General features: G+C 38.4%; 1 protein-coding gene across 3 annotated transcripts in view; it reads left to right on the top strand.

The window, feature by feature from the left end:
* Nucleotides 1–24,731, top strand: part of ARHGAP42 (Rho GTPase activating protein 42) — a 251,581-nt gene that overhangs the window by 78,489 nt on the left and 148,361 nt on the right. For all 3 annotated transcript variants that reach the window (XM_054724760.1, XM_054724762.1, XM_054724759.1), the window contains exon 3: nt 12,878–12,939. In XM_054724760.1, coding sequence (XP_054580735.1) covers nt 12,878–12,939 — 62 coding nt within the window. The remainder of the gene's footprint in view (nt 1–12,877; nt 12,940–24,731) is intronic.

Raw genomic sequence — 24,731 nt, 5'->3', positions numbered from 1 at the left:
AGTAGTTTCAAAGTGCTAAGCTAGAGATTAGAAATAGTAGCATCTCAGGCTAAGATACTTAGAAAGGTACCTATGGCCCTACGATGGAGATCCCGAATCGCTTACACTCATGGAGTTTGGGTTTTATTTAATGATTCAAGGTTTTTGAGTTGGATAATGACATAATCAAAGGTGCCCCCTCTTTTTCTTAATTTCGACCTTTAGTACATATGGTGAGTTAGAGTCGTAGAAGCTGGGCAACCAATAACTAGGCTACTGTAATAGTATAGCCGAGATGAAGTGATATTCTTACGTAGATCTAGGATCGGGGAGAGAGGTCTGCAGAATTTCGTGAGTGGGGGCATGGAAGGAAGGATAATCCATCACTTGAGTTACTAGGAACAAGGTGTTATGAGCCATTTATCAGTTTATATGTGGCCTGAGTACCAAAACAGAGTTATGAGTTAAGATTTGACACACGTTAAGTTTCGAGATGTAGATAAAGTCCCTTGTAGAAATTCGAAGGAGGTGATTGTATTCGTTAAATTTGGAATAGTGAGTTGGGGCTGTGGGACCATGCCTGGAGTAGTGGGAAAGTGTATACATTTCAGGTGAGTTAATTTGGGTTCAAAGTTTAGCTCTGCAAGTCATTAGCTCTATGACCTCACATCTTGTTTATCCTCTGTATTTCAGTTTCATTATTTAAAAAATAGGAGAATGGTGAGAGGAGGTTTGGGTGTTTGACTTGTGACCTCCTTGTGGGGTATTGTGAAGATTAAGGAGCTGTGCACAGCGCTGCATGTATTCAGTGCACCTCCTTCCCCCACCCATGTCTTCCTGCCCTTCTTTTATGGCCAACGAGTTCACTGGAGTAAGTTCATAGACCGAGGGGAAGGAGAAATAGCTTGTGAGGAGAGAAGCGTGATGATAGAAATGAGAGGGAGAGAAACAGAAAAATGTAGCTGAAGATGGGAGAGGGTGAGATGAGAAACTTCACAGCACTTCATTAGCTTTGAGAGTAAGAGGGCCCCATTCCCGAGACAGGCAAGTTTGAAGAGAATGAATAGAGACAGTGTTGATCAGAGGGTCTTGAACTTCTCTCAGAGAAGCAGAAGGCTAGGCCATCTGGTATGAGGAGGGGAAGTGTGGGGCTGGGTTCTTGAGAAAGGAGAAAATTCTTTTTAGATAACCACTGTGGGAAATAAGATTAGGAGTAAACTAGAGTTGAATGAAAGGATTGCCAAAAAGCAAAAGCCAAGGGTTAGATAGCTTGAACTCTTGGTGTCCTGGTGGGTGTATGAAATTACAGAGGAGAAGGTCATGGGAGGTTAAGAGGTTGTGGAAAAGAGAAGCTGGAAATTGGACACGGAAGCGGATGTTGAAGTTTCAGGAGGGTGGTGGCAGGAGAATTGGGTGCAGAGGAGGAGTATGAACGGGTGCTTTAGTCTTTGTGGAATGTGAAGGAGTGCTGGGAAGTCTGTTCCTGATGGTAGTGAGAACGGGATGGGGGGTGGGGGACGTGATACTTGGTGTAAGTGGTTGTTTGTCAGCCACTTACAGATCATTTCCTTCAAGGCAGGATACTTGGCACCTGATTGCCCTTGGAGCACAAACAGCTCTGGCACTGGTTGCCTTTAAAAATGATAAGCATGTTCTTTCCTATAATGTAGCAGGATAGTAGGTTGGCACTGCGCTCCTCCCCACCCCACCTCCACAGTAATGGTTTGCTGGAAGAAATTAGACTTCTCTATCCAACAATCAAAGTTAATTACCTGCTTTTCTTTTGCTGCTTTTAAGATTCCTTCTTTGCCTTTAACTTTTGGCATTTTAATTATGATGTATGGGAATGGGCTCTTTGGATTCATTTTTTTGGGACTCTCTATGCTTCCTGGATTTGTATGCTCATTTCCTTCACCAGATTAGGGAAGTTTTCTGTCATTGTTTTTTCAAATAGGTTTTCAATTCCTTGCTTTCTCTCTTCTCCTTCTGGAACTTACATGATGCGAGTATTGGTACATTTTAAGTTGTCCCAGAGGATCCTTACACTATCCTCATTTTTAAATTCTTTTTTTCTTTTTGCTGTTCTGATTGGGTGTTTTTTGCTTTCTTATATTCCAAATTGGTGTTTTGTTTCTCGGCTTCATCTATTCTACCTTTGATTCCCTGTAAATTTTGTGTATCCTTCATTTCTTACTGGTTCTTTTGTATGGTTTCCATGTCCTTTTTTATGCTGTTGAAGATCTCTCTCCAAGTTAATCTACCCTTTCCCTAAGTTCATTGAGCATCCTTATAGCCATTGTTTAGAACTTTGTATCTAGTACTAGATTGCTTGTCTCCATTTTGTTTAGTTCTTTTCCTGGAGTTTTGTTCAGTTATTTCATTTGGGACATGTTTCTTTGTCTCCTCATTTTGGCGGCCTCCCTGTTTTTGTTTCTATGTATTAGGTAAACTGCTATGTCTCCTGGGCTTGGTAGAGTGGTCTAATGTAGTAGGTGTCCTGTAGGGTCCAGTGGCACAGCCTCCCCATTCACCCAAGCAGGGCACTACAGGTGCACTCCTACCAGGTGGGCTGTGTACATTCTTGTTTTGTAGTTGAGCCTGGATTGCTGTTGGCATGTCATGGGAGGGATTTATCCCCAGGCTCATCAGTTTCAAGGACTAACTGCGATCACTGTGGAAATGAGCTGTGCTGGGACCGAACCCACAGATCATAACTTACTTCATTGGGGCTCCAGTGCTGCTGAGTCCACCCCTTGAACATTTCACCCATGGAGGTGGTAGGGTGGTCCTTCAGCATTGTCTGAAACTGTCTATAAGATGCACTGGCTCTGGAGCCTCCCAGGAGGTGCAGGCCAAGGTCAGCTGTTGCCTGTGTTCTGCCTGGGGCCACCTGTCATGAGCTACAAAGTGATCTGCAGATGGCTGCTACAAAGTGATCTGCAGATGGCTGCTACTTGTGCTGTGCTTGGTGGTACTCAGGAGAGGTCAACCTGTGAACCAAAGCTGGCTGCCATTATTGCTGGCCCTGGGGCCACCTAGTGAGAGATATGGGGCACACTGAGGCCAGATGCTGCTGGTTTGAGAGATTTTAGGAAAATGAGAAGTATGAGCCAAGACAGGCCATTATTATGGAAAAGCCACTGGATATAGCTTGGGTGAGCCTGCAAGTTGGATGTGGCAGGGTCTCAGGGAATCACCTGGGCTGGGTGAACAGGTTGATGGAGACTGATATCTGGCACTGGCCTACTGGCTCTGTCAGACAGTATAGTTCCTCCCAGTGTGTCCCTGGTGCCTTTCAAGCTGGTACTCCTGCTCTGGAGCTCAGAGGAAGTGAGTCTGAGTACGTACATGTGTGGGCCCTTTAAGAGGAATGCCTGGAACTCTAGCAGACTTCTAACTCACTCGCTGGTTTTTATAGCCAGAAATTATGACACTGGAATCCTTGGTTAGGGAGCCTGGCTTAGGGATGGGACTCTCACTCCTTAAAGGAGACCTCAACAGCTGAGATATCCATCCCAATTTTTATCCAACACACATGGGTGTGGGACCAGCCTCTTCTATGTCTCCACCCCTCCTACCGGTCTACATATGGCTTTTTCTTTATATCCTTAGTTGTAGGACTTCCATTCAGCTAGATTTCAGATGGTTATGATGATGGTTGTTCTATAGTTTAGTTGTCATTTTGATGTAGTTGTAGGAGGATACAAGTACTGCATTTACTTAAGCCATCATCTTGATTGGAAGCTAAATAACTTTTCATTGCTAAAATAATATATATTATGCTCTTCCATTTTGGAACATCTCATTATTGTTGAAAACTAATTCATCTGAATGCAATGTACTCCAACACATGGATGCATTGGTAGGCTATAGAAGAAGAATTTAAATGCAAGTATTCAGGGTCTTGTTTTCAAGATTAATTTTTTTTAATTTTTAAAATTTTATTTTTCAATTACTGTATGCATATAATATTTTGTATTTGTTTCAGGTGTACAGCATAGTGGTTAGACAGTTATACTAAGATTAATCTCTTTTTGATTTGTATTTGGTGATTAAAAAAATCTAACCACCAGGAGGACATTGTGGAGAACTTAGTTTAGATACCTCAAAGATAATTACATTTCTGTGTGTTTTTCTTGCAATCCTAGATTCCAAGTGGCTGTGAAGTGTTGGAAAGATGACATCTCTTTCTACTAGAGTGGTATCACAGTGCTCTGCCAGCCTTAGACAGTGCCTTGTGACTTATTTTTTGTTGGTTTAGGAAGCAATTTATTGGCTTTGCATCTAGGCATCTGTGGAGCTTGAAGCCACAAATGGAGTGGAAAATCTTATTTGATGTTGTGGTTCTCAGAAAATAATAACTAGAGTTTGTGGTTGCAAATGATGGCAGTATTGGAGACACAGTGGACTGACCATTAGTGGGGGTGCTGTTACCAGTGACACAATATCTGGTGGGAGATTTGGTGTCAGTTTTTATATTACTTTGTCTGTTTTTTCAGATACAGTATTTATTATTCTGGCATACCACAAGTTGATTGTGCTTCTTGCTTTGTTTGTGGCTTATAAACTGCTCCTGAACCAAAACTTTCCGTTGGATAGTTCAACCAATACGTAGTCAGTATGCAACCTTTGATCTTTCAAATACACAAAGAATTAAAATTCCAGGGCCATTCTAGGCATGAGCTGCTGATCTGACACCTGCTAGATCGTTGCTTGTAGTGCAGTGCTGATGCCACTTAGCTATGGCTGTAGATTCTACTTTTATTTTTCTCTATATGGCTAGATCTAAAAGGATATGACAAATTCACCTTCTCTGGTTCGTATTCTTATTTCAGTGTTGATGTTTTATTACAGGGGTGGACAAAATAGGTTAAATTATCAGCCATCATTACCTAAAAGATAAATCATAAGTAGGGCTATGAAGTAATAGTAATAATAAGAAGAAAACAGATACTACAAATAAATGACATAATAACTAATAAATAATAATCTAATAATAAACTCTGGCATACTCACAACTGTAAATCTAGTTTTGCCAACCTCCTATATATTTCCTTCTACTCTTCATGAAAAAATCAGTGCAGGAAGGATACTACAAAAGACCTTGGCAGAGCCTACATCTCACACCCAAATAGAAAAGTGACTGTTGGGCCATCATCTGGGTTTATAAAATATGACTGCATTGGTTTAAACTGATTTTTATAGGTTTTCCACTGATATTTAACCAAGTCTAAGGCCTACTGCTAACCCAGTTCTCCCTATCTTTTAGCATAGCTGAACGTCAAAAGTGATATTTGTTCACTCTAATAAAGTGAAAACTTGGGTTGTTGACATAACATTCTATATTTATGAATCTGTGACCTGTACTTTGTTTGAGTATGTATTTATGCTATTTAGGTTTGAGGAAAGACTCTGGGAGAAATATTTAATACCTCAGTGTCTGATTATGATATCAATGTTGGTTGGATGCAAGAGGGACATGCTTTCTCAATTCTTCTTGTTGCAGAATCTGTAAAGACCAAGTTGATCAATTGTTGAAACATTTAATAGTATAATGATTAGTATTTAAGGTAGTGGAGTTATGTTAACAATGAACAGGGAGTTGTTTTTTTTTTCCCTCTCTCATTCCTACTCCCAGGCCCTAAACAGGTTTTCCACATTCAAAAATAGTAGTGTGGCCCGGCTGATGTGGCTCAGTGATTGAGTGTTGACCTATGAATCAGGAGGTTACATTTTGATTCGGATCAGGGCACATACCTGGGTTGTGGGCTCTATCCCTAGTGGGGGCTGTGCAAGAGACAGCTGATCAATGATTCTCTCTCATTATTGATGTTTCTGTTTCTCTCTCTCCTTCTCCTTCCCTCTCTGAAATCAATAAAAATATATTTTTAAAAATAGTATGGTGAATTTAAGCTGGTTGAAAAGATTGTTAGGAAATAAGTATTTTATTTATTTATTTTTATGATCCATTTTATTTTTATTTTTTATTGTTAACACTATTACAGATGTCCTCCACTTCCCCTCCCTTTGCCCACCTCACTCTCTTCCTCCCCTGGCCTTCACCACACTGTTTTCTGTATCCATGGGCTATGCATGTATAAGTTCAGGAATGTTTTGGACTTTAGTAGTATAATATTGGTAAATAGAAAAGCCGTTATCATACTTCTCACGCTGTAAATATAATCTGACTCTTGGCTTTGTGAATGTTTATACTCACAGGACCTGTCATAAATACACCTGAATAATTGATTTATTTTGTTCCAAAAGTGTTTTTCCAATATCACATTGTGGAGATACAAAGGAAAGCCTATAGCAATATTCTTGACCTCAGTAATTTGTTGGGAAGTTAACATTTATATGTGAAATTATATTTTGGTTGCTTTCCAGTAATCTCGTGGTCCAGATGGTCAGGAAGGGGAAAGATTATTACTGGTGAATACAGCCAGGAAAGTTTCATGCAGGTGGCAAGAATGTGGATAGCTAACATAATTTTCCAAACTATCTGGCTATTCTTTTCAGAGTATTTTATGAAGCCTAGAATAAGGGTTGTATGTTTCTCCTTATAGAGCAAACATGCTGTGGAAATGTGTTGTTAAATTCATTAATTCATGTAACGATCATCTATTGAAAGCCCATTGTGTTTTAAGTATTGTTTTGGGAATATTGTTCTCATGAAATCAAGCTCCTGTCATACCACCTATAATTGCAGGATCAGCTGTTAATGTTTGAAGTTAGTTTGGACCTCCAAAATCAGATAATGAAATTGTTATTTATGTAAATATTAATACTGATAAATAAAATATGGAGTATCACAAATAGTTGCTTATAAAAGAAAGTACTTGGGTATTAGGAATTTGCATGTAATAAATGTTTTATGAATTTGCTTAAGTAAAGTTTTAGAAGAAATGGCTCAAGCAGTTACAGCACCAATAGCTGTTTTGTATCAGGCACTGTGATGGGTGCTGGGAGGGTCATTTTGTAAGTATTTTCTGCCCAAGTTCTGGTGAGAATAGACTCCCTCCGGTTTTTATAGTCTTGAGGGCATTTGTGGGTCCCTGACACCAGAGATTCTAATATTGGCTTCTCATTATGTTAGAGGTTCCTGCTACTTTGAGGGTGGAGCAGGCGGGGAAGGGAATGCCTATTCTTTAGCCCTTAATCCTAAAACCCACATTGAATCCTTTTATATCTGCTTCACAGGATTGTTAATTACTATTTTCTTTCTGTTACCCTGTGCTTAGTAAACTATTAATGCAGTACTTTGACATCATTATAAGTAAAAAGATGAGGGGGAAACAATATGGGTTTTAAAAGTTGGTAGGCCACTGTCACTAATTCATGAAATATTTACTGTTCCTTTTTTTTTTTTTAAGAACAAATGACAAACACGAGTATCTTCATTTAGACCCAGAAACATATGCTTTCATGGAACTGAGACTTTAAATATACTTTTAATATTTAAAGAGAACAATCTTTTTTTTCCAAGTAATTTCCCTGAAACATCAACAATAGAAAGAGGGAGCAAAACTTGCTAATTTGGGGGAGACTCAAAAAATTGCTGGAAGGAGAATAGTTTATGTTGTGAGGAAGCAGACTTGATTGCTTTTGCATGTCAACATTTTTCTCCTTCGACATTTCCATTATAATCATCTTCTAGGTACTGAGTCTATAAATCGTATTAATATTGGAAACAGACCAGAACCAAGTAAAGCAGAAATATCCATTTTTGGACAAAGAAGTTCAACAGTGCAATGAGAACCTGAGCTTCCTTAGTTGTAATCAAAATCGGATTTAAGGCAACTCCACAGTTTACTCAGGGTAATGGTTACCTGGGGAAGCCTCTGGCTTCTGGTCTCTAGCAGTGGGTTTTATTCACAATGGCTCTCTCACGCAGTCCTCAGAGTAACAGCCTGCCAGGCACTTTTAGGGCACCACTCCGTGGGCCAGTGATCATTTTCTGGGCCACTCTAGGATCAGGTTATATTTTTATTTATTCCGAAAATACCACTTGACAGGCTTCTGTGTGCTAGATATTTACTTTGCTCTTTGGGAAAATTAGTAATATGTGATCTATGCCCTCCCAGAATTTAGGACAGTAGGAAAATAAAGCATTAATAGCTTGTTTTATTTTTTTTTATTTAAAAAGTTATCCTGTATCTTACCACTCTCCACCACTTAATTCCCCATAAAGACCATTTTGAACTTTTAGCCATTTCTCCCATTTCTGTAAAGATCATAACTATCTTCCTACTTCTTTATTTTTTTTTGTATTTATTTTTTTTTTTTTCAGAGAGAGAGGGGAAGAGAGAGAGAGAAAGAGAGAGAGAGAGACATCGATTTGCTGTTCTACTTATTTATGCATTCTTTGGTTGTCTCTTGTATGTGCTCTGCAGATCCTCTCTTGGCCTTTTGTACAACTATTGTCCTGGACTATACAGCTGTGTCGTCTTGAGAATTCCATTTGCTTCTTTTCTGTATTGGACCTAGTATCTCTAGATCCCATAACCTTTTCTCTTGGCCCATGTTTTGTTAAGAGTATGTCATCCAATAGATGCCAATAAAAGGAAGCATGTGCTGGTATGTTTTTCTTTTCCTTTTTTAAAAATAATAATTAAGCAGTTTGGGAGGAATTGAGAGAAATGTGGGGTTAAAGTGTTTCTTTACTTTCAACTATCTCTCTATATCTCCTCTTGTTTTCTCACTTTCAAGAGTACCAGCTGCCTCCAATTCCTGTATCCCAAACTGACTTACCTCTTAGATTCTTTTTCCCTAGGCATGTTAATGTTGTCTTCTGTCACCCAAAGTTTGGTTGAGATTTCTTTCAGACTCACCAAAAGAGATCTTCAGCAGTAGTAGATAGCTGCCAGAATGATGATGGAATGCTTTCTTTACCCATAGATGCCAATAGAACAAAAATAGAAAATGTTATTATGCCCTCCAGTTAAAATCCATATATTTGAAAAATGTTTTCTGTTCAACTTACTATTGTCAAAACTGGGTTACATTGGTAGAGTTATTTTTGCAGAAATTAAAACTTTTTAAAAAGTAATCATTACTCTAAGGCCATTAATGTGTTTAAAAGATTGATCTGATTCCCAGGTAATCCTTTGATTTCTATTTTGGTAACTGTGAATAATACCCGCTGTGAAGTAATGGGTAGGGATAGCATTTCAAACCAGCTTAGTTTACTGTAAACCTAGCAGTTCTGAAAAGAGGAAGAAAAAAAATCCTAGATTGGACTTTTATAATTATTAATATTATTTTTTAAATGTATTTGGGTGCTCCTACATTGGCTGAATATATGTTTACCAGAGTTATATCCTTTTGTTGTATTGATCCCTTTAGTATTATGAAGTGGCCTTCCTATCTTTTGTTATGGCCTTCACTTTGAGGTCTCTTTTGTCAGATATAAGGATTGCTACCCCAGCTTTTTTTTTCATTTCCATTTGCCTAAAAAATATTTTCCCATCCCTTCACTTTCAGTCTGTGTGAGTCCCTTGTTCTGAGGTGGGTGTCTTGTAGACAGCATATATATAGGTCACATTTTCTTATCCATTCAGCCATTTGATGTCTTTTGATTGGAGCATTTAGTCCATTTACATTTAAGGTTACTATTGATAAGTACTTGTTTATAGCCTTTTTTATTTTTTGTGCCTGTGTTTCTTCTTCCCTTTTTATTTCTTCTTTTTACAACAGTCCCTTTAGCATTTCTTGCATTGCTGGCTTGGTAGTGATAAACTCCCTTAGCCTTTTTTTGTCTGCTCAGCTCCTGATTTCCCCTTCAATTTCGAATGATAACCTTGGTGAATAGAGTATTCTTGGATTCAGTCCCTTGTTTTGCATCACTTTGTATATTTCATTCCATTCTCTTCTGGCCTGATGTGTTTCTGTTGAGAAATCATTTGATACTCTAATGGGGGATCCTTTGTAGGTAACTGTCTCTCTCTTGCAGCCTTTAAGATTCTCTCTTTGTCATTAATGTTTGCCATTATAATTACAAGGTTTCTTGGTGGTGGTCTTTTTGGTTTCATCTTGTTTGGGACTCTCTGTGCTTGTGTGACTTTTTTCCTTCTCCAAATCAGGGAAGTTTTCTGTCATTATTTCTTCAAATAGGTTTTCTAATCCTTGTTCCTCTTCTTGTCCTTCTGGCACCCCTATTATACATATGTTATTTCATTTCATGCTGTCCCAAAGCTCCCTTACGCTCTCCTCCTACTTTATAATTTTTTTTTCTCCAATTGCTGTTCAGATTGGGTGTGTTTTTCTGCCCTATCTTCTAACTCACTAATTCGGTCCTTCACTTATTCTAGTCTGCTTTTGAAACCTATTATGTTTTTTATTGTAGCTATATAATTTTTGATTCTTACATAAGTTCTTGATTTTCTCATCTATTTGGTTTATGAACTGTATGACCCTTACTCTAAATTCTTTTTCTGACATATTGCATGCCTCTGTTTCATTTAGTTACTTTCTTGACATGCCCTCATTTACTTTCTTTAGGGGGGTTGTGTCTTTGTCTCCCCATTTTTGCTACCTCTTTCTGCTTGGGGTTTGAGAAGTTGAAGACCCTATCAGGGCAATGGTCCAGAAATTGTTAGCCCAGAGGCTGGGTCTGCCTTGTGTCTCATGCCTTTATTGTCTCTGCTCTGAGTTGTATCCCCTTCTCCAATGGATCTGGTCCCTCAGTTGTCTGCTTCAGATGCTTGGGGTGGTGGGAGTGCATGCACAGTTCCTCTGGTGTGTGACTCCCTGTGAGGACCCAGAGCCCTCTGGCATGCAATTCTCTGTGTGGCCTCGGCACCCATGGCAAGGTGGTACCCTAAGACCCTCTGGCAGCGCATTGCAGTGTGGTCCTGTGGCCCCTGGCTGGGCACACTGACTTACTTCGGGTCGCGTGGCAGCGCTCTCCTATGGCCCAGAGTGAGGTGTGTGCTGGGTTTCTCCAGGTAGCCCCTGCAGGACTGTCCAAGGGGCCGGAGAGAAACAGGTGCTGGTTGCTCTGGGTTGCACAGTCAGAGCTCCCCTGTGACCTGAGTGGGGCACACGCTGGGTTACTCCAGGTTTCCCCGGCAACAAGACCCTGGGCTCGGGGTGGATTGGGTGCAGGTTGCTCTGGGTCACACAGTCCTTGCTTTCTCGTAGCCTGGAGTGAGACACTTGCTGTGTTGCTCCAGCTCACCCCTCCTCAATGTGGAGCGGGGGCGGGTTGCCCTGGGTCGCTCAGTCTGCACTCTCCTGTCACCCCGAATGAGGTGCATATTGGGTTGCTCTGGATGGCCCCGGCAGGACTTTCCTGGGGACCTGGGTGGAGCAGGTGCGGGTTGCTCTGTGTCACCCCTCCCGTGATGGGGTGAAGCGGTGTGGGTTGCTCTGGGTCACCCCAGCAGGGCTGTCCAGGGGGCCTGGATGGAGCAGGCACCGGTTGCTCTGGGTCCCACAGGGTGTTCTGGATCACACAGTCCCTGCTCTCCTATGGCCCAGAGTAGGTTGTACTCTGGGTTGCTCTGGGTCACCCCGGTAGCAGGTCCCAGGACTCGGGGTAGAGCGGGCACTGGGTGGCTCCTGGTCAGGCTAGCAGTATGGTTCTGGGGTCCAGGGTGGGGGTGGGGCACAGTGTTCCCCCTGGCTTGCACTCACTGTGGGGTCTTGGAGCCGCATCCTAGGATGCTGGGTCCCAGCGGACTGGTGAGGAGGCCTGGTGAGGGAGCTCACTCTGGCAGCGTGCACTCCCTGCAGACATCCGGGAGCCTGCTAGGAGGTACTGCCCTTTTAAATTCTTGAGTGGAAAGCATTCTTTCTCTTCCTTAATAAGTTCTGATAATGTGACTCTTGCTTTGTTTTTCTCACTTACTTGCCTTTATTGTGGGCTCGAGGCCAGACTTACTAGACTTCTTGTCTCGCACAATGTTTTCAATATTAGTATGGGTGAAGGAAGGGGATGGGGAGAGCATAAAGAATACGGGCATAGAAGGGAAGGTTCACAGGTTAAATGAAAACAAATTTTGCATTTATCTTATTTGTTTCCTTAGTATTGTAACAAAACCTTTTTATTTTAGTTAATAATTCATATTAAGTATAAGGTACAAAAATTGATGTGGATAAATTACTTTTCACAATTGCCATTTGGAACTAAGCATTTTAAAAGAATAGGCTACTATAAGTTCCTATTTATTTATTTTTGGTTTATTCTTTTAAAGTTTCTCAATAATTGGTTCTTTCCCCAGGCTAGGGCAATATAGATCCGATAATTTTCTAAAGCAGTGCATGCAAACTTATATGCAAGCAGGTCACCTGGGGATTTTGTTAAAATGTAGATTCTGGGGTTGTGCCTGAGAGTCTGTATTTTTAATAAGTTCCCAAATGCTGATGTTGGTGGTCATTTCACAATACTGACTAGCAAAGGTTTAAAATATTGTAGATATAGGAAGAATACAAAATTTGTTGAACTTCTAGAAAGATGCAGTGGGAGCCCTTGTATTACTGGCTGCTACTAAGTCATCTAAATAGTACTGGATTTATTGCTTCTTATAGATTTAATATGCTTTTTATTATTTGTAATATTCTGTTTAGAGGTGATTCCAGTACTATATTTCTATTTATTAATATGAGAGTTTTATATATTAAGTATATAAACTATATTCCCCTAGTGTCTTTAAAGAAAAAAAAATATTGTACTTGCTATGTGCTTAACTTTGATTTATGGCATACAAACATCTTATCTATAGCTGTTATTCATTGAGATTCTATTGTGTATACTGTGTTATGGTTATAAAAACATAAAACCATAGAATAAATACAAATTTATAACTAGTTTCATTGTAATGTTTGTTCCTGTGCAGTTAGATATTAGCAATGAAAAGAGGTTAATACTTCTTTTTAAAATTTGTCTTCTAAATAGCTCAGTCGCTAAAAGAATTTGCAAGACTACTCATCACAGTAGAAGAAGAAAGGAGAAGACTGGTAAGTCTGTTACTCATTTCTTAAGAATAATGCTTTGTTTGGATTTAAAAAAAAAGAATAGATCTTTTGAATTAGGCTTAACCATAGCAGACCTTATAATGTGATGCGTGTACTAAATGTTACAGAAAAAAGTTGTATGATGATCAAATGTTGCTAATAAGATAAGCTATTTCTACTTATTTCATTTTCAACATATGTATATTATATCCATTTTGTTTTCCAGTTAATTTTTCTAATAATTAAAAATATTGAACCACCTGCCATTATGAAATCCATTCTAATTGAGCAAACTTCTAAATAACCTTAGTGTTATAATAAAGACACATTACAAGTATTAAAGGCAATTCATGATTTGGGTGTTGAAGGCTGGGATGATTTTGCTGGGCTGGGAAAAAAAGGGAACGCATTCCAGGTTGACGGATTAATTTATGTGGCAGTATCAGGAATGCATTCCAGGTTGACGGATTAATTTACGTGGCAGTATCAATGCTTGGTTATTAGTAATATGTTTATCCATTTACAAGTATAATTCATCCCCATTGTGTTCAAATTTCTGTGAAGGCCCCTGTCTATGACCCAGTCTTTCTATATGTGTATGGAAAAAATAGTATGATATACCCCAAGGGTTGTTGTAAAGTAATACCTGGAACATAATAAATGTTAATGGTGCTGAAGATGTTGTCAGTTACGGTGAGGGCTACACACTTCTTTAAGACATCATCTTTGATATCACTGTACTTCAGCATTGTGCTGGGGAATTATAGGTAAACATAAGTAAACTCAAATGTGGACTAAATGTGCTAGAAATGCAGCACAGTTTGGTGTCATGTGCTAAGTGGATAAAGGAGAGCAATGGCTGGAAATTTTTGAATAGCAAATGAGAGGACCGGTATGGGATTTAGGAGAGATAAATTTGGTGGCCATGTTGACAAAGAGATGAGGTGTGGAAGAAATATCGGGGAGAAGGGGTAACCATATTTTCTTAGAAAACATCAGCTTACCTTGCGTCTGGTCTCAGTATCATAGAGAGAGCCATACAGTGTGATCTGGACTACTAGTGGAGGTGACTTCGATTGGAGTCTTGAGGCTAACTAGGATGCCTTTATGTACTTTATACATAATCCTCACTCCAGCTGTCTGAGGTTACATAATAGAAATCGAATTTCCGTGGGGAGATGTGGGTAGTGAGTGCACTATGACCCAGAAGAACAGATGCTGATGGAAACAGGGAAAGAATGGTTAGCGATATGTGCAAATAAAGAATTGGAAGTGGCCTGGAAGCCAGGGGAATATTCAGTTCTGGGTGAGTGGGGTTGTGATTCAGATCCTGTACAAGTAATGCAGAAGAGCGATAAACTAACTAGCATGAGCTATCATTTTAGAAAATGTATTAGTTGAAGAGTGTGGGAAAGTGTGTTGTAGCTTGCAGGGAGGATGTTCTTATAGCACTGAGGAGACCTAGAGGCACCTGGGGAAAAGCTCTTCCTCTGAGCCGGGAGAAAAGGAAGAGAGGTTTGGTTAAAACGGAGAACTTCGGACAGTTGGTTGGGCGGGTGGAAAAGAGTGTTAGGAAGGAGTGGTCATTTGCTCTGAGAGGAGTTTGTTGAAGTAGTTTAGAACAATCTCTGTCTCTCTCCCTCTCCTTTCCTTTCTCTCTAAAAATCAATCAAATATATTTGGGAAAACAAAGAAAGCAGAGAGGACAAGCATGACTAGTTATTAATGCTGAAGTTTCACTATTGACAGAGGAGAAGATTTTGAGAGAGGACACGGAAGTTGTTATCAGAGTGGGAGTTGAAACATACTGAACTTGGCAGTGGAGCTGATCTAGATAATGAAGTTAAGATGTAGCTGAGTGGGAAGCAGACCTTAGGAATCAAGAAGGCTGAGCTCAGAGATTTGGATGTTTTATGAGCAGGATCTTGAGACATCCAATATGATGACCAATATGATCACAGGATAAAAGACAAAGACCAAGGAGAAGAAAAGGCTGAGGAATGGGGTAGAGTGTCTTAGAAGCCATGGAGATGGGGATTAGATCAACTCTGGTGCTTCAGAATTCATCATTATTGCCTTCAGTCATATTTCTCATGTTGGGGCAAGGAAGAAATTCTTCATTAATGAGTGAAGTCATATTGTGGTTTTTCTTGCTTTTCCTGTTGTTTCAGAGAAGGTCTGGAATAAAGAATGCAAAATAATGAGGAAAAACCTCTACAGATAAAAGCCTAATTGCATTTCCACAAAGAGTCTATTAAAGAAATCAATAACACACAAATCTAAATACTGGAGTGATTAATCAACACTTTTAGTCACATGATGTTAGTACAACTGAAGGAATAGCTGGTAGCAGATCTTGTATAAAGATCTTGTAGAATTTGTGTTTTAAAAATTAGTGATTCATTTTAGAAGTAGGATATTTTAAGAATATATACTAAGAAAGTGTAAAGGAGTTCTGTAATTCATTATAAAGCCTATGTTTTTCAGTGATAAATCATGACTTATATGATTGAATTTGACCAAAACCTAAGTATGTCAGAACAGTGACAAAACAAAAATAAAAGCTCAAGAAGATGAAAGAGGACACTTAACAGTTTAAACAAATTCTCATGTCACCAATGAATTACCATAATTAGATGAATATATCATCTGGGTGACCTAAAAAGTCTAGTTGCTGAAAAAAAGAGACCAAAGAAAATATTGACCTTTTTAAAGAAATGGAACCTTTTAGCTTTTTATTAACTGAGTTTCTTAAAAAAAAAAAATTCTGCTAAAGCCAACTAAAAATACCTAGTTGTAACACAACAAACAAGTGAATCAAATAAAGTAATAGGAAAATAATTTGTTTCAGTTACTAACATACCAACAGAACCACCTAAGGAAGCATGAAGTCTTAGTTGAGTCTTTCTGGAAGAGCTCTCTGCTACCTCAGGGGGTAGCAGATGGGACTAGAGGTATAAATTTAAAAGTCGACAACATGTAGAGGGTATTTAAAGCTATAGGATGTATGAGATCACCCAATCTGTGAATGTGCAGACAGAAGAGAAAATGTGGGAGAATTGCACCCTGAGGTGGTTGAGTCCAGAGTTTGATCAGATGAGGTAAAATCAACAAAGGAGATTTAGATCAGTAGGAGAATCAGGAGAACGCTGTTGGACAGCTTGCTTAAGTCCCATTTATTCACTTTGCTACAGTAGGGTTGTGGAAAGATACTAACTAGAAACTTATAGGATGTGGATTCAGTGGTTCTAGCTGTTCTTCAGGATAGAGGGTCCAAATTGTCTGACTCACTCTATGCTACTCCTCTACCCCTGCCTGGGGCCTTTACTTTATGGGTACTTTTAGTCCCTAACTTTGACAAATGTGTGTGTGTGTGTGTGTGTGTGTGTGTGTGTGTGTGCCCAGAGTGAAATAGTTTTTTTAAGCTATATTTTTATCACTAATTGAGGAAGCCTCAACTTCAGGATATTTTAGCATATGTTAATTTGAAGAATTTATACAGATGTACTTATTTCTTATAGTTTTCATTTTGATGAATATAAGAAACTTTTTTTAAAAACCATGATCACTTCCAGCATTTAGCACTCATATTTGACCTTCGACGTGTAAGTTTACAAATTTGCTTTAGGTTTGCCAGGATTTAAATTCTTTCTATTTAGTGCCAGATTACTTTTTTTTTTTTTTAATTCTTGGGTAATGAAAATACTTTTCCTGAAATGGGCTAGGTATCTGGGTATTACTTTGAAACAAAAAAAAAAAATTATGAGAGGCTGGGAGGGAAACTCATAACCTTAACATTCACTTTATAAGAGAATTATAACTTCTGTTTTCCTTTTTTATACTTTCTTTAAAGCATAAGCAGGACTAGGTAACGGTTAATTGGAAGTAGACACAAAATAGTTTTAGATCTAACGTAAGTTACTTGGGTTATTGGCACAAGATTTTGAGCTCTTATGTCTCAAGAGATTAAAAAGAATGTATCTGAGATACCCAGTATGTTAGACACTAGTCATAGGAAGGTATAAGCACCTGAAATGTGTTAGAAATATAATTCAAGGCAAGTAAATCATTATTGGGAAGATAGATAGCTGACCCTGAGCGTTTTCAAGGTACCAGGCACTGCTATGGTAATTGCTTTATATTTTAAAACAATTTAATCTGCATAGCACCTCTCTGAGGTGACATTATTAATACAACCCCTTTTTAAGTTTTTAAAAAACATCTTTATTTATTTTTAGAGAGAGAGGAAGGAGAGAGAGAGAGAGAGAGAGAGAGAGAGAGAGAGAGAGAGAGAAACATTGATGTGAGCGTGAATCAGCCATTGGCTGCCTCCTGCACACCTCCTACTGGGGAGCAAGTCCTCAATCCAGGCATGTGCCCTGACCAAGAATTGAACTGACAACCTTTTGGTGCACTGAATGGCACATAACCATCTGAACCACACCAGCCAGGGCTAATACACCCATTTTAAAGAAGAGCAAACTCAAAGAATATAGTCAGTAAATGGTATGCCACAGTTTACACCCAGGTTTTGGGCTCCAGAGACTTCACATATCCAAAATGTTTCAAACGGAAACTGTTTTCATTAAAAATTGGAGAATAATAATAGCAAACAAGTATTATTAATATAGTATGTGAGGTGCTCTATTACTAGTACTAGTAAATGCTCTAGGTGTATTATTTCAGTGTCTTACAAAAATTAAGGAAGAATGCAGGCATTTTAAGTGTTGAATTGGATTACTTTTCAAAATCTTTATCATATTTAAACAGGCACATATTTCAGCAAAAACTTAATCCATTAATCCGTTGACAGTTCCCCTATCAAATTTTGGCACATGAGAACCAAAAATGTTGAGTAAATCTATTTTAAGTCTTTCTTACCCCTTCTGTGAACCAAAGATTCATGAAATTGGAGAATATCGTAAATGTGGAGAAAACTGCATGTTCCTATTTCCACTGATGAAAGATTTTTGCTTAGTCTTTGCCATCCATTTTTGCATTGCTCATATGCCATCTGTAAGTGCTATTGATTAATTTGTGCTTCTAACATTAATATTGTTATAAACTGAAGTCCAATGATCTGTGAATAATTATTATCTGAGACACATGAAGCATGATCTATTAACATTCCACATGCATGAGTATGGGTTTTATTTCTGGTATGTCTTAGGTGAACTTTTATTAGATATAAACTTTAGGTATGCTGGCCTACATACCGACTTTTTTAATACAGTGATTTCACCTGAAACTTATAAAAGAAACATCTCATGTACATAGTTCTGATTTTCACGTTTATTGACTGGTGGAGGCTTTCTATGACTTCCCTGATTCCCAGTTATCTGATGAAATTCTGAGTTAGCAGATCACACTGCCACTATAGTGGATTTTCTTTTTATCAGTAATTGTCCTAGTACTTATTTGTATTTTTTAAAAGTTTGCAAAGTGCTTTTTTGTATCTTTTTAAAAAATCCTTACAGCAATCCTAACCTGAGCTCAGACTGTACATGAATGACTCAGTATAACAGATATCACTAATAAGTGGCAGTAGAAGACATAGGACTCAGTGTCAGGTCTTTGGACTGGACTTTCAGCTCTGCTTTGTTATATCCTGTGTCTTCCCCTTTTTATATAAATTTTAGACATAAAGAGGGAGAGGCCTGAGGCCTGATCTCTTTTGTGCTCCCCCCACCCCCTTGTATATATCATAGCTTCTTATTTACCATTTCTCAGATTGTTTGACCTAATTCATTATGCTTAAGTCTAATAGAGAAGTAAACTTTCTTTAAGTAAAAAGTCATTAATTTAATGTGAAGGACTTGAATAGGGTGCTTGCTAGGATTTCAGAAAACACATCAGTGTTCATTTTGGGCAAATTTTTGTCTTTTGATTCTATGACTGGAAAAGGACTCTTGATAAAAACTAGGAATTCCGTCAAAACTCTAAAAATATCTCAGAATAGATTTGACATAGTGGTCAGACAGTGGAGGCTATCCTGGCAGCTTGCCTTTTAGTCATTTTGCTGCTCGTTAACACTTCTACCCCAGAGTATAAGAAAGGGGATGAAAAGAGATAAAACCAAGACTCGATCTTTATGCTTCTTATTAGCTCTTGCAAAAGCACACTTGGAAAGGAGCCTGCACTTTCCCCAGTACAATTAAGGTTTGTATGCTATTGGCAGTTGTGGTCGTAACTAGCTGTCAGCCGAGGGAGCTGAGTGAGAGCTCATTTTTAAAGTTTGTATTTTAGAATGCCATTTTCCTTACCATTTGGACATGCATTTTTTTCTTGTGACTGACACCATTCTCACAGCTGGTATTTAATGAGTATATATCAAATTGCTAGATTTCAAGATTTGTAAATGAGTACGTGACAGTAAGCATCCAAATCTTTATATTTTCCTGTTTCCCAAGACCCCTTTATTTTTTTAACATTAACCTTGACTGTATGGAAGGATTTAACGGGAACATTTCCACCAGATAGTGCTATTTTAAAAGCAATCAATTTAAAATAGGATCCTGGAATAACTAACTTACGCATTCTTTTCATTTCTTTTTCCTGTCAAGATGTAAACTGAACTGAATATGTCGTTTTCAGTTTGTTACTCTGGCATAAATATTTGGGTGTTAGGTGTTTGCCGCTTAAGGCTGTGAGTATTGAAGTGAGCAGCAGTAGCCAACTGGACACAGCCTTGGTGCTTCCCATCTCTTTCCTCCCATCTCTAGTTCTTTCCTCTGCCTGCCTTTGCCCTTTATCCCAGGTGTATAGGCTTTACTTTGGAGTCAAAATTGTACAGCATATTGAAATATTTCCATTTTTACCTCTGAACTTTCAAAAATACATTTACCCTATGGAGTCAAGCCATCATTTTTCATTGGTACAGTTGAGGATGTGCTAGGTCTGTAATAAATTTATAAATCATGCTTTGATGATGGTGTGTGTGTGTGTGTGTGTGTGTTTTCATAGTAAGCAAAAAGATGCTTTGATATAAAACGTAAATACAGTATATATAAACTCATTTTGTAACCATCTCCTGAAAGATTTTTAAGACCTAGATGGGACACTTAAGTTTAAATGGTGGAGAAAATAAACCTAAGTAGACATAAAGTAGACTAGAAAACAGCTGTAAAAGGTATTATGAAGGGAAATTTTAAATAATGTTAACAAAGCAGTGGATGGTTGGGAAATATCAGTTGACCAACCAAAATAAGACATTGTGGTATTCAGTGAGCAAAAGGTTTTTGTCTTTGTTTATGATTAAACCATTCACTACCAAAGGAATTGCAAATTTAATTACTACTAAGATAAGAGAATTATAGCTCTCTTAATTAAACTTTTAAATTTTGATACAATTATAAATTCACATACAATTTTAAGGAATCCTTTGTATTGTTTGCCCAATTTCTCCCAATGGTAACGTTTTGTAAAACTATAGTACAATTGCTTATTCATTTTACTTTAGTTATAATACTAATTAAAATAACAAGTTATTCATAAACTTGCTATTTGTCTTAGAATCAAATTCTTGCAGGGCAAAAGTCTGCTCTTAGTGGATTCTTATCAAGATGCCTGGTGTTATTTCTCAGTGAAGATTTGTTATGTGTGTGTCACCCATAACATTCACTTGCAAGGCAAACAGACTTGGTTGGGAAGACACTGGGGCATCTCATTTATCTGTGGAAAGGGTCATACTGTATGTGGGACTCAGTAACAGCCAGACTCATGAACTCAGGCCTCTACCAGGCTTTTTTATCTGTGCCTTTCATTTGCTTATCAGCTTCATTCTCTTCGTTGGCTTCTTCCACGTGGCAAGTCATAAACATTGCCACTGGACTGGACTGGACTGGACTGGGCAGAAATTGTTTTGGGGGGCGGGGTGAAGGGTTGTCTAGTTTCCCATGGTAACCTGAAAAAAAGAAAACTTGTAAAAGGCCTCTGCATGTGTTTCTCTGAATATCAGCACTTTTTTCAAAAACAAGGGAATTATTGTGATTTGGATAATCAGCCAACTGTTGTTTATTGCAGCATGTTAGTGGCCTAAGAATTTCCAGTTAACATTGTCATTTGAACAGAATATGATGGTAGTGAACTGTCTGAAATTTTTTAGGAGTTAAAGAAACATTATATTCATTCATCTATACATTAGAAAACTTCACTTTGCAAAATAGAAATCAGACAAGGATGTGTACCATTATTTGAATTCAGTATTGTTTTGGAGGGCCCCTGATCTGTGAAGTAAAATAAAATCAAAAGCATAAAACATCTAAGACTTAATTTTGTTTCTCCCATATAAAATCCTAGATTATATAAAGAGAACTTATTATAAATAATCAGAGCCTAGCCAGGTTGATAGATATAAATATATTTACATATACCACCACAAAAATTTGCTACAAAAGAATAAGATACTTACGAATAACTCAACAAAGGAGGTGCAGGACTTTTATATTTGAGATTACAATGCCTTATTCTATCTAATAAAGACAGAATATGCAAATTGACTGTAACTCCACGACAAAGATGGCGGCGCCCACAGCCAATAAGGAGGGCATATGCAAATTGATGCGACAAGGCGAGAGGTGGAAGGCAGCTCTGGCCAGAGCGAAGGCGGTGCCGGCAGCCAGGGGAAGGAAGGCCCATTCTTGCACGAATCTTTGTGCATCGGGCCTCTAGTTTTAAGATATTAAAGGAGAACTAAGTAGAGAAACAGTAGAGTGAGTCTGTGAAAAAGGATGATTTTAACTAACATTCTTTTTTTCTCCCAACTATACTAGACAAGAGAATTTACTATAACAATTTAACTTACAACAACCTGATTAACTTTTTACTAATGTAGTGGTAAACCACAGGCCGGCCCTGAAGATAATGTATTTTCCCTTTTTACTTGGAAAATATGGTCACCTTATGAATACTTTATTTGAACCATATTCCCACACTTCTTGCCAATCCTTTGGACCTTTAAGGTATTTTCAACAGAAACACTGCTGTTTGAAAAATGGATGTACTTTTCAATGTATAACCATATCTAACTACCTTGGTGGCAGAAAAGTGCACCCCATAATAATTTCTATATTTCTATTTTAAGTCTCCCATGGCAAAATAAATTATCCTCATTGATCTGTGACTTTTAATTCTGTTCTCTTTATATTTCACCCACAGTATAATTTCTGCTCGTCACACATAACAGAACACTATTTAAGGGATGTAAACAAAATGTATTTTCCATAGTCAGCATGAAACCAGAACACAAAGTTGGGAAAGTCTTCATTCCAATTAATTGTTGACAACAAGTGAAGCACTAAGCCCCTTGGGATTCTGTTTTCTTTTTATAAATGCAGAGTGTTCTGTGTTTCTCAGACCTTTTGGGCCAGATCAGTTTTTGTTCTGGATGTCTGTCCTGTGCATTGTAGGATGTTTACTGACATCCTTGGCCTCTGTGATCTTGAAGTACCCTTCCCCTCCCCCCTACATTATTACAACAAAAAATGTCTTCAGACGTTTTGCCCTCTCAGAGGACATCCATGTATAGAGGGTATTTAAATCCACTCTTGAGGTGGGATGAGGTTGTACAGGAATGAAAGTAAATAAAGTGATGAAGATAATTGACAAAATTGTAAATATGTAGAGAATTTTGAGTTAATAATTTCAAGAAGAGATATAAATGTCATCAAGTTTGAGATTTTAAAATCATGCTAAAATACACATCTACACTAATAAAAGAGAAAGATGCAAATTGACCATACCTCCGCTACACCCACCAGCCAATCAGGAGTGAGTAGGCAAATTAACCCAACAAAGATGTCAGGTTAATTTGCATACACAGGCACAGAGTGAAGACTGAAGACTGAAGGCTCCTCCCATGGCTGGAGCCAAGCCTGAAGGCTGCAGGCTTGGCTCCGCTGCAGCCCGGGTCCTGGGTGCTGGAGGAAAACTGGTGCCGGCAGCCAGGGGAAGGAACACCTATTGCACGAATCTTCGTGCAACGGGCCTCTAGTATAATTTATAATCAAACCCACAAAACTGAAACTTTATACCCATTAAACAACTCCCTATTTCCCCTCCAATGGCCCCTGGCAACCATCATTTTACTTCTGTTTCTATGCATTTGACTATTCTATATTCTTCATATAAGTGGTATTATGCAGTATTTATCTTTTTGTGATTGGCTTTTATCACTTAGCATAATGTCCTCAATGTTTGTCCATGTTGTAGCATGTGTCAGAATAATTTATTTCTTTTTCAGTGCTGAATAATAATTCATTGTATATATATATATACATATATATGTATACATATACATATATGTATATATATGTGTGTATATATATATATATATATATATATATATATATATATATATATATATATATGTAGCACATTTTGTTTATCCAGTTTGTTGATGGATGCGTGGGTTGCTTCCACCTTTTGGCTATTGTGAATAATGCTGCTATAAATACAGGTCGTGTAAATACCTCTTTGAGACCTGGCTTAAATTCTTTTCAGTTTTTTGATGAACCCACCCACGGTGTTTTCCACAGTGGCTGCACATTTCCGTCAAAGGTGCATAAGGGTTCCAGTTTCTCTACATTCTACGTAACACCTACCCTACCCTTTATTGTTTTCTGTTTTTGTGACAGTAGCCATCCTAATGGGTATGACAACTTTGGGGTTTAAGTTTGCTTTCTGATGTGGTTGGAATGCACAAGGATATATTCTTTATATCTATGGATTTATAAGGTTAACAGACAGTGAATGTTTTAATGGAACAGGAAATGTTGACTGTTTCAGAAGACACTGAGGCAGAGTATGCTTTGTCAAAACGTAAACACACACACAAACTTTTTTTACCACGTGTTTTAAGTTATTAAATGACCAAGAATGATGACTACTGTGGAAATAAGAGTCTATTCTAAAGTATGTTTATAACAATGGATGATTCAGTCATTTGAAGATTCATTATTTTAATTGGCAACAGTTAGGTAACAGGAATTTCCTTTACCTTTTAGTCTTCTCAGGCAAAGTTTTACTGCCGGCTCCAGAGAAGCAGGTTACAACAATAAGAACAGTTTGATATTTTCATGCAAACCTCTGTTTGTGTTGTAACTGGAGCTTGAGTGGGGGTGAGATGAGTCAGAGTGGAGGGTTCAGGCAGCTACTTAGGGTCTTGTCCTGGCCCCGTTGGCATGTGGGGACAAGTGGAAGGGTGGGCCTAGAACAAAAGGAGGAGGAACAGCCATTAGGCAACACTAGCAGGGTTCTACACTGTAAAAGCCTCGGGAGGCCCATCTCATCAGAAGTGCATCGGGCCGTGGGGAGAGACGTGGGACCTGGCATTCAGAGCAGAGTCACTTACAGTTGGAGGAGAGCAGGGATTCTTAGCTTGTCACTACTGACATTGGGCTGAATGAGTCCTAATTGTGGAGGACTCTCTTGTGCTTGTAGGATATTCAGCAGCATTTCTGTCCTCTACCCACAGAAGTAAGGCTATATATTATGTTGCTGCAGCATAAATGAATCTTTGCGAGAATTAAATGACAGAGTTGTATTCGAAGGTCTGAAGATTTGCATATTGGGAATCACTACCAGGTAACACCCAGAATATTCTGAAACAAAGAGAAAAGTTGAGAATTCTTAGAGTAAAAGGTTCATGCTTGAGGAGAATCAGTTCTGCATTTTTAGCTTCTGGATTGGTCTGAAATGGAAATTGTCCAGATGTCTGGTGGCCTGGACACATGAATATTTCCCCCTAAGTTCTTCAGACGGGTTATCTGTAGGATATATATCTCCAGGCATTGGTG

This window comes from Eptesicus fuscus, chromosome 13 (assembly GCF_027574615.1).
Source record: "Eptesicus fuscus isolate TK198812 chromosome 13, DD_ASM_mEF_20220401, whole genome shotgun sequence".
Lineage (NCBI taxonomy): Eukaryota > Metazoa > Chordata > Mammalia > Chiroptera > Vespertilionidae > Eptesicus > Eptesicus fuscus.
This window is presented reverse-complemented; position numbering and strand designations above follow the sequence as displayed.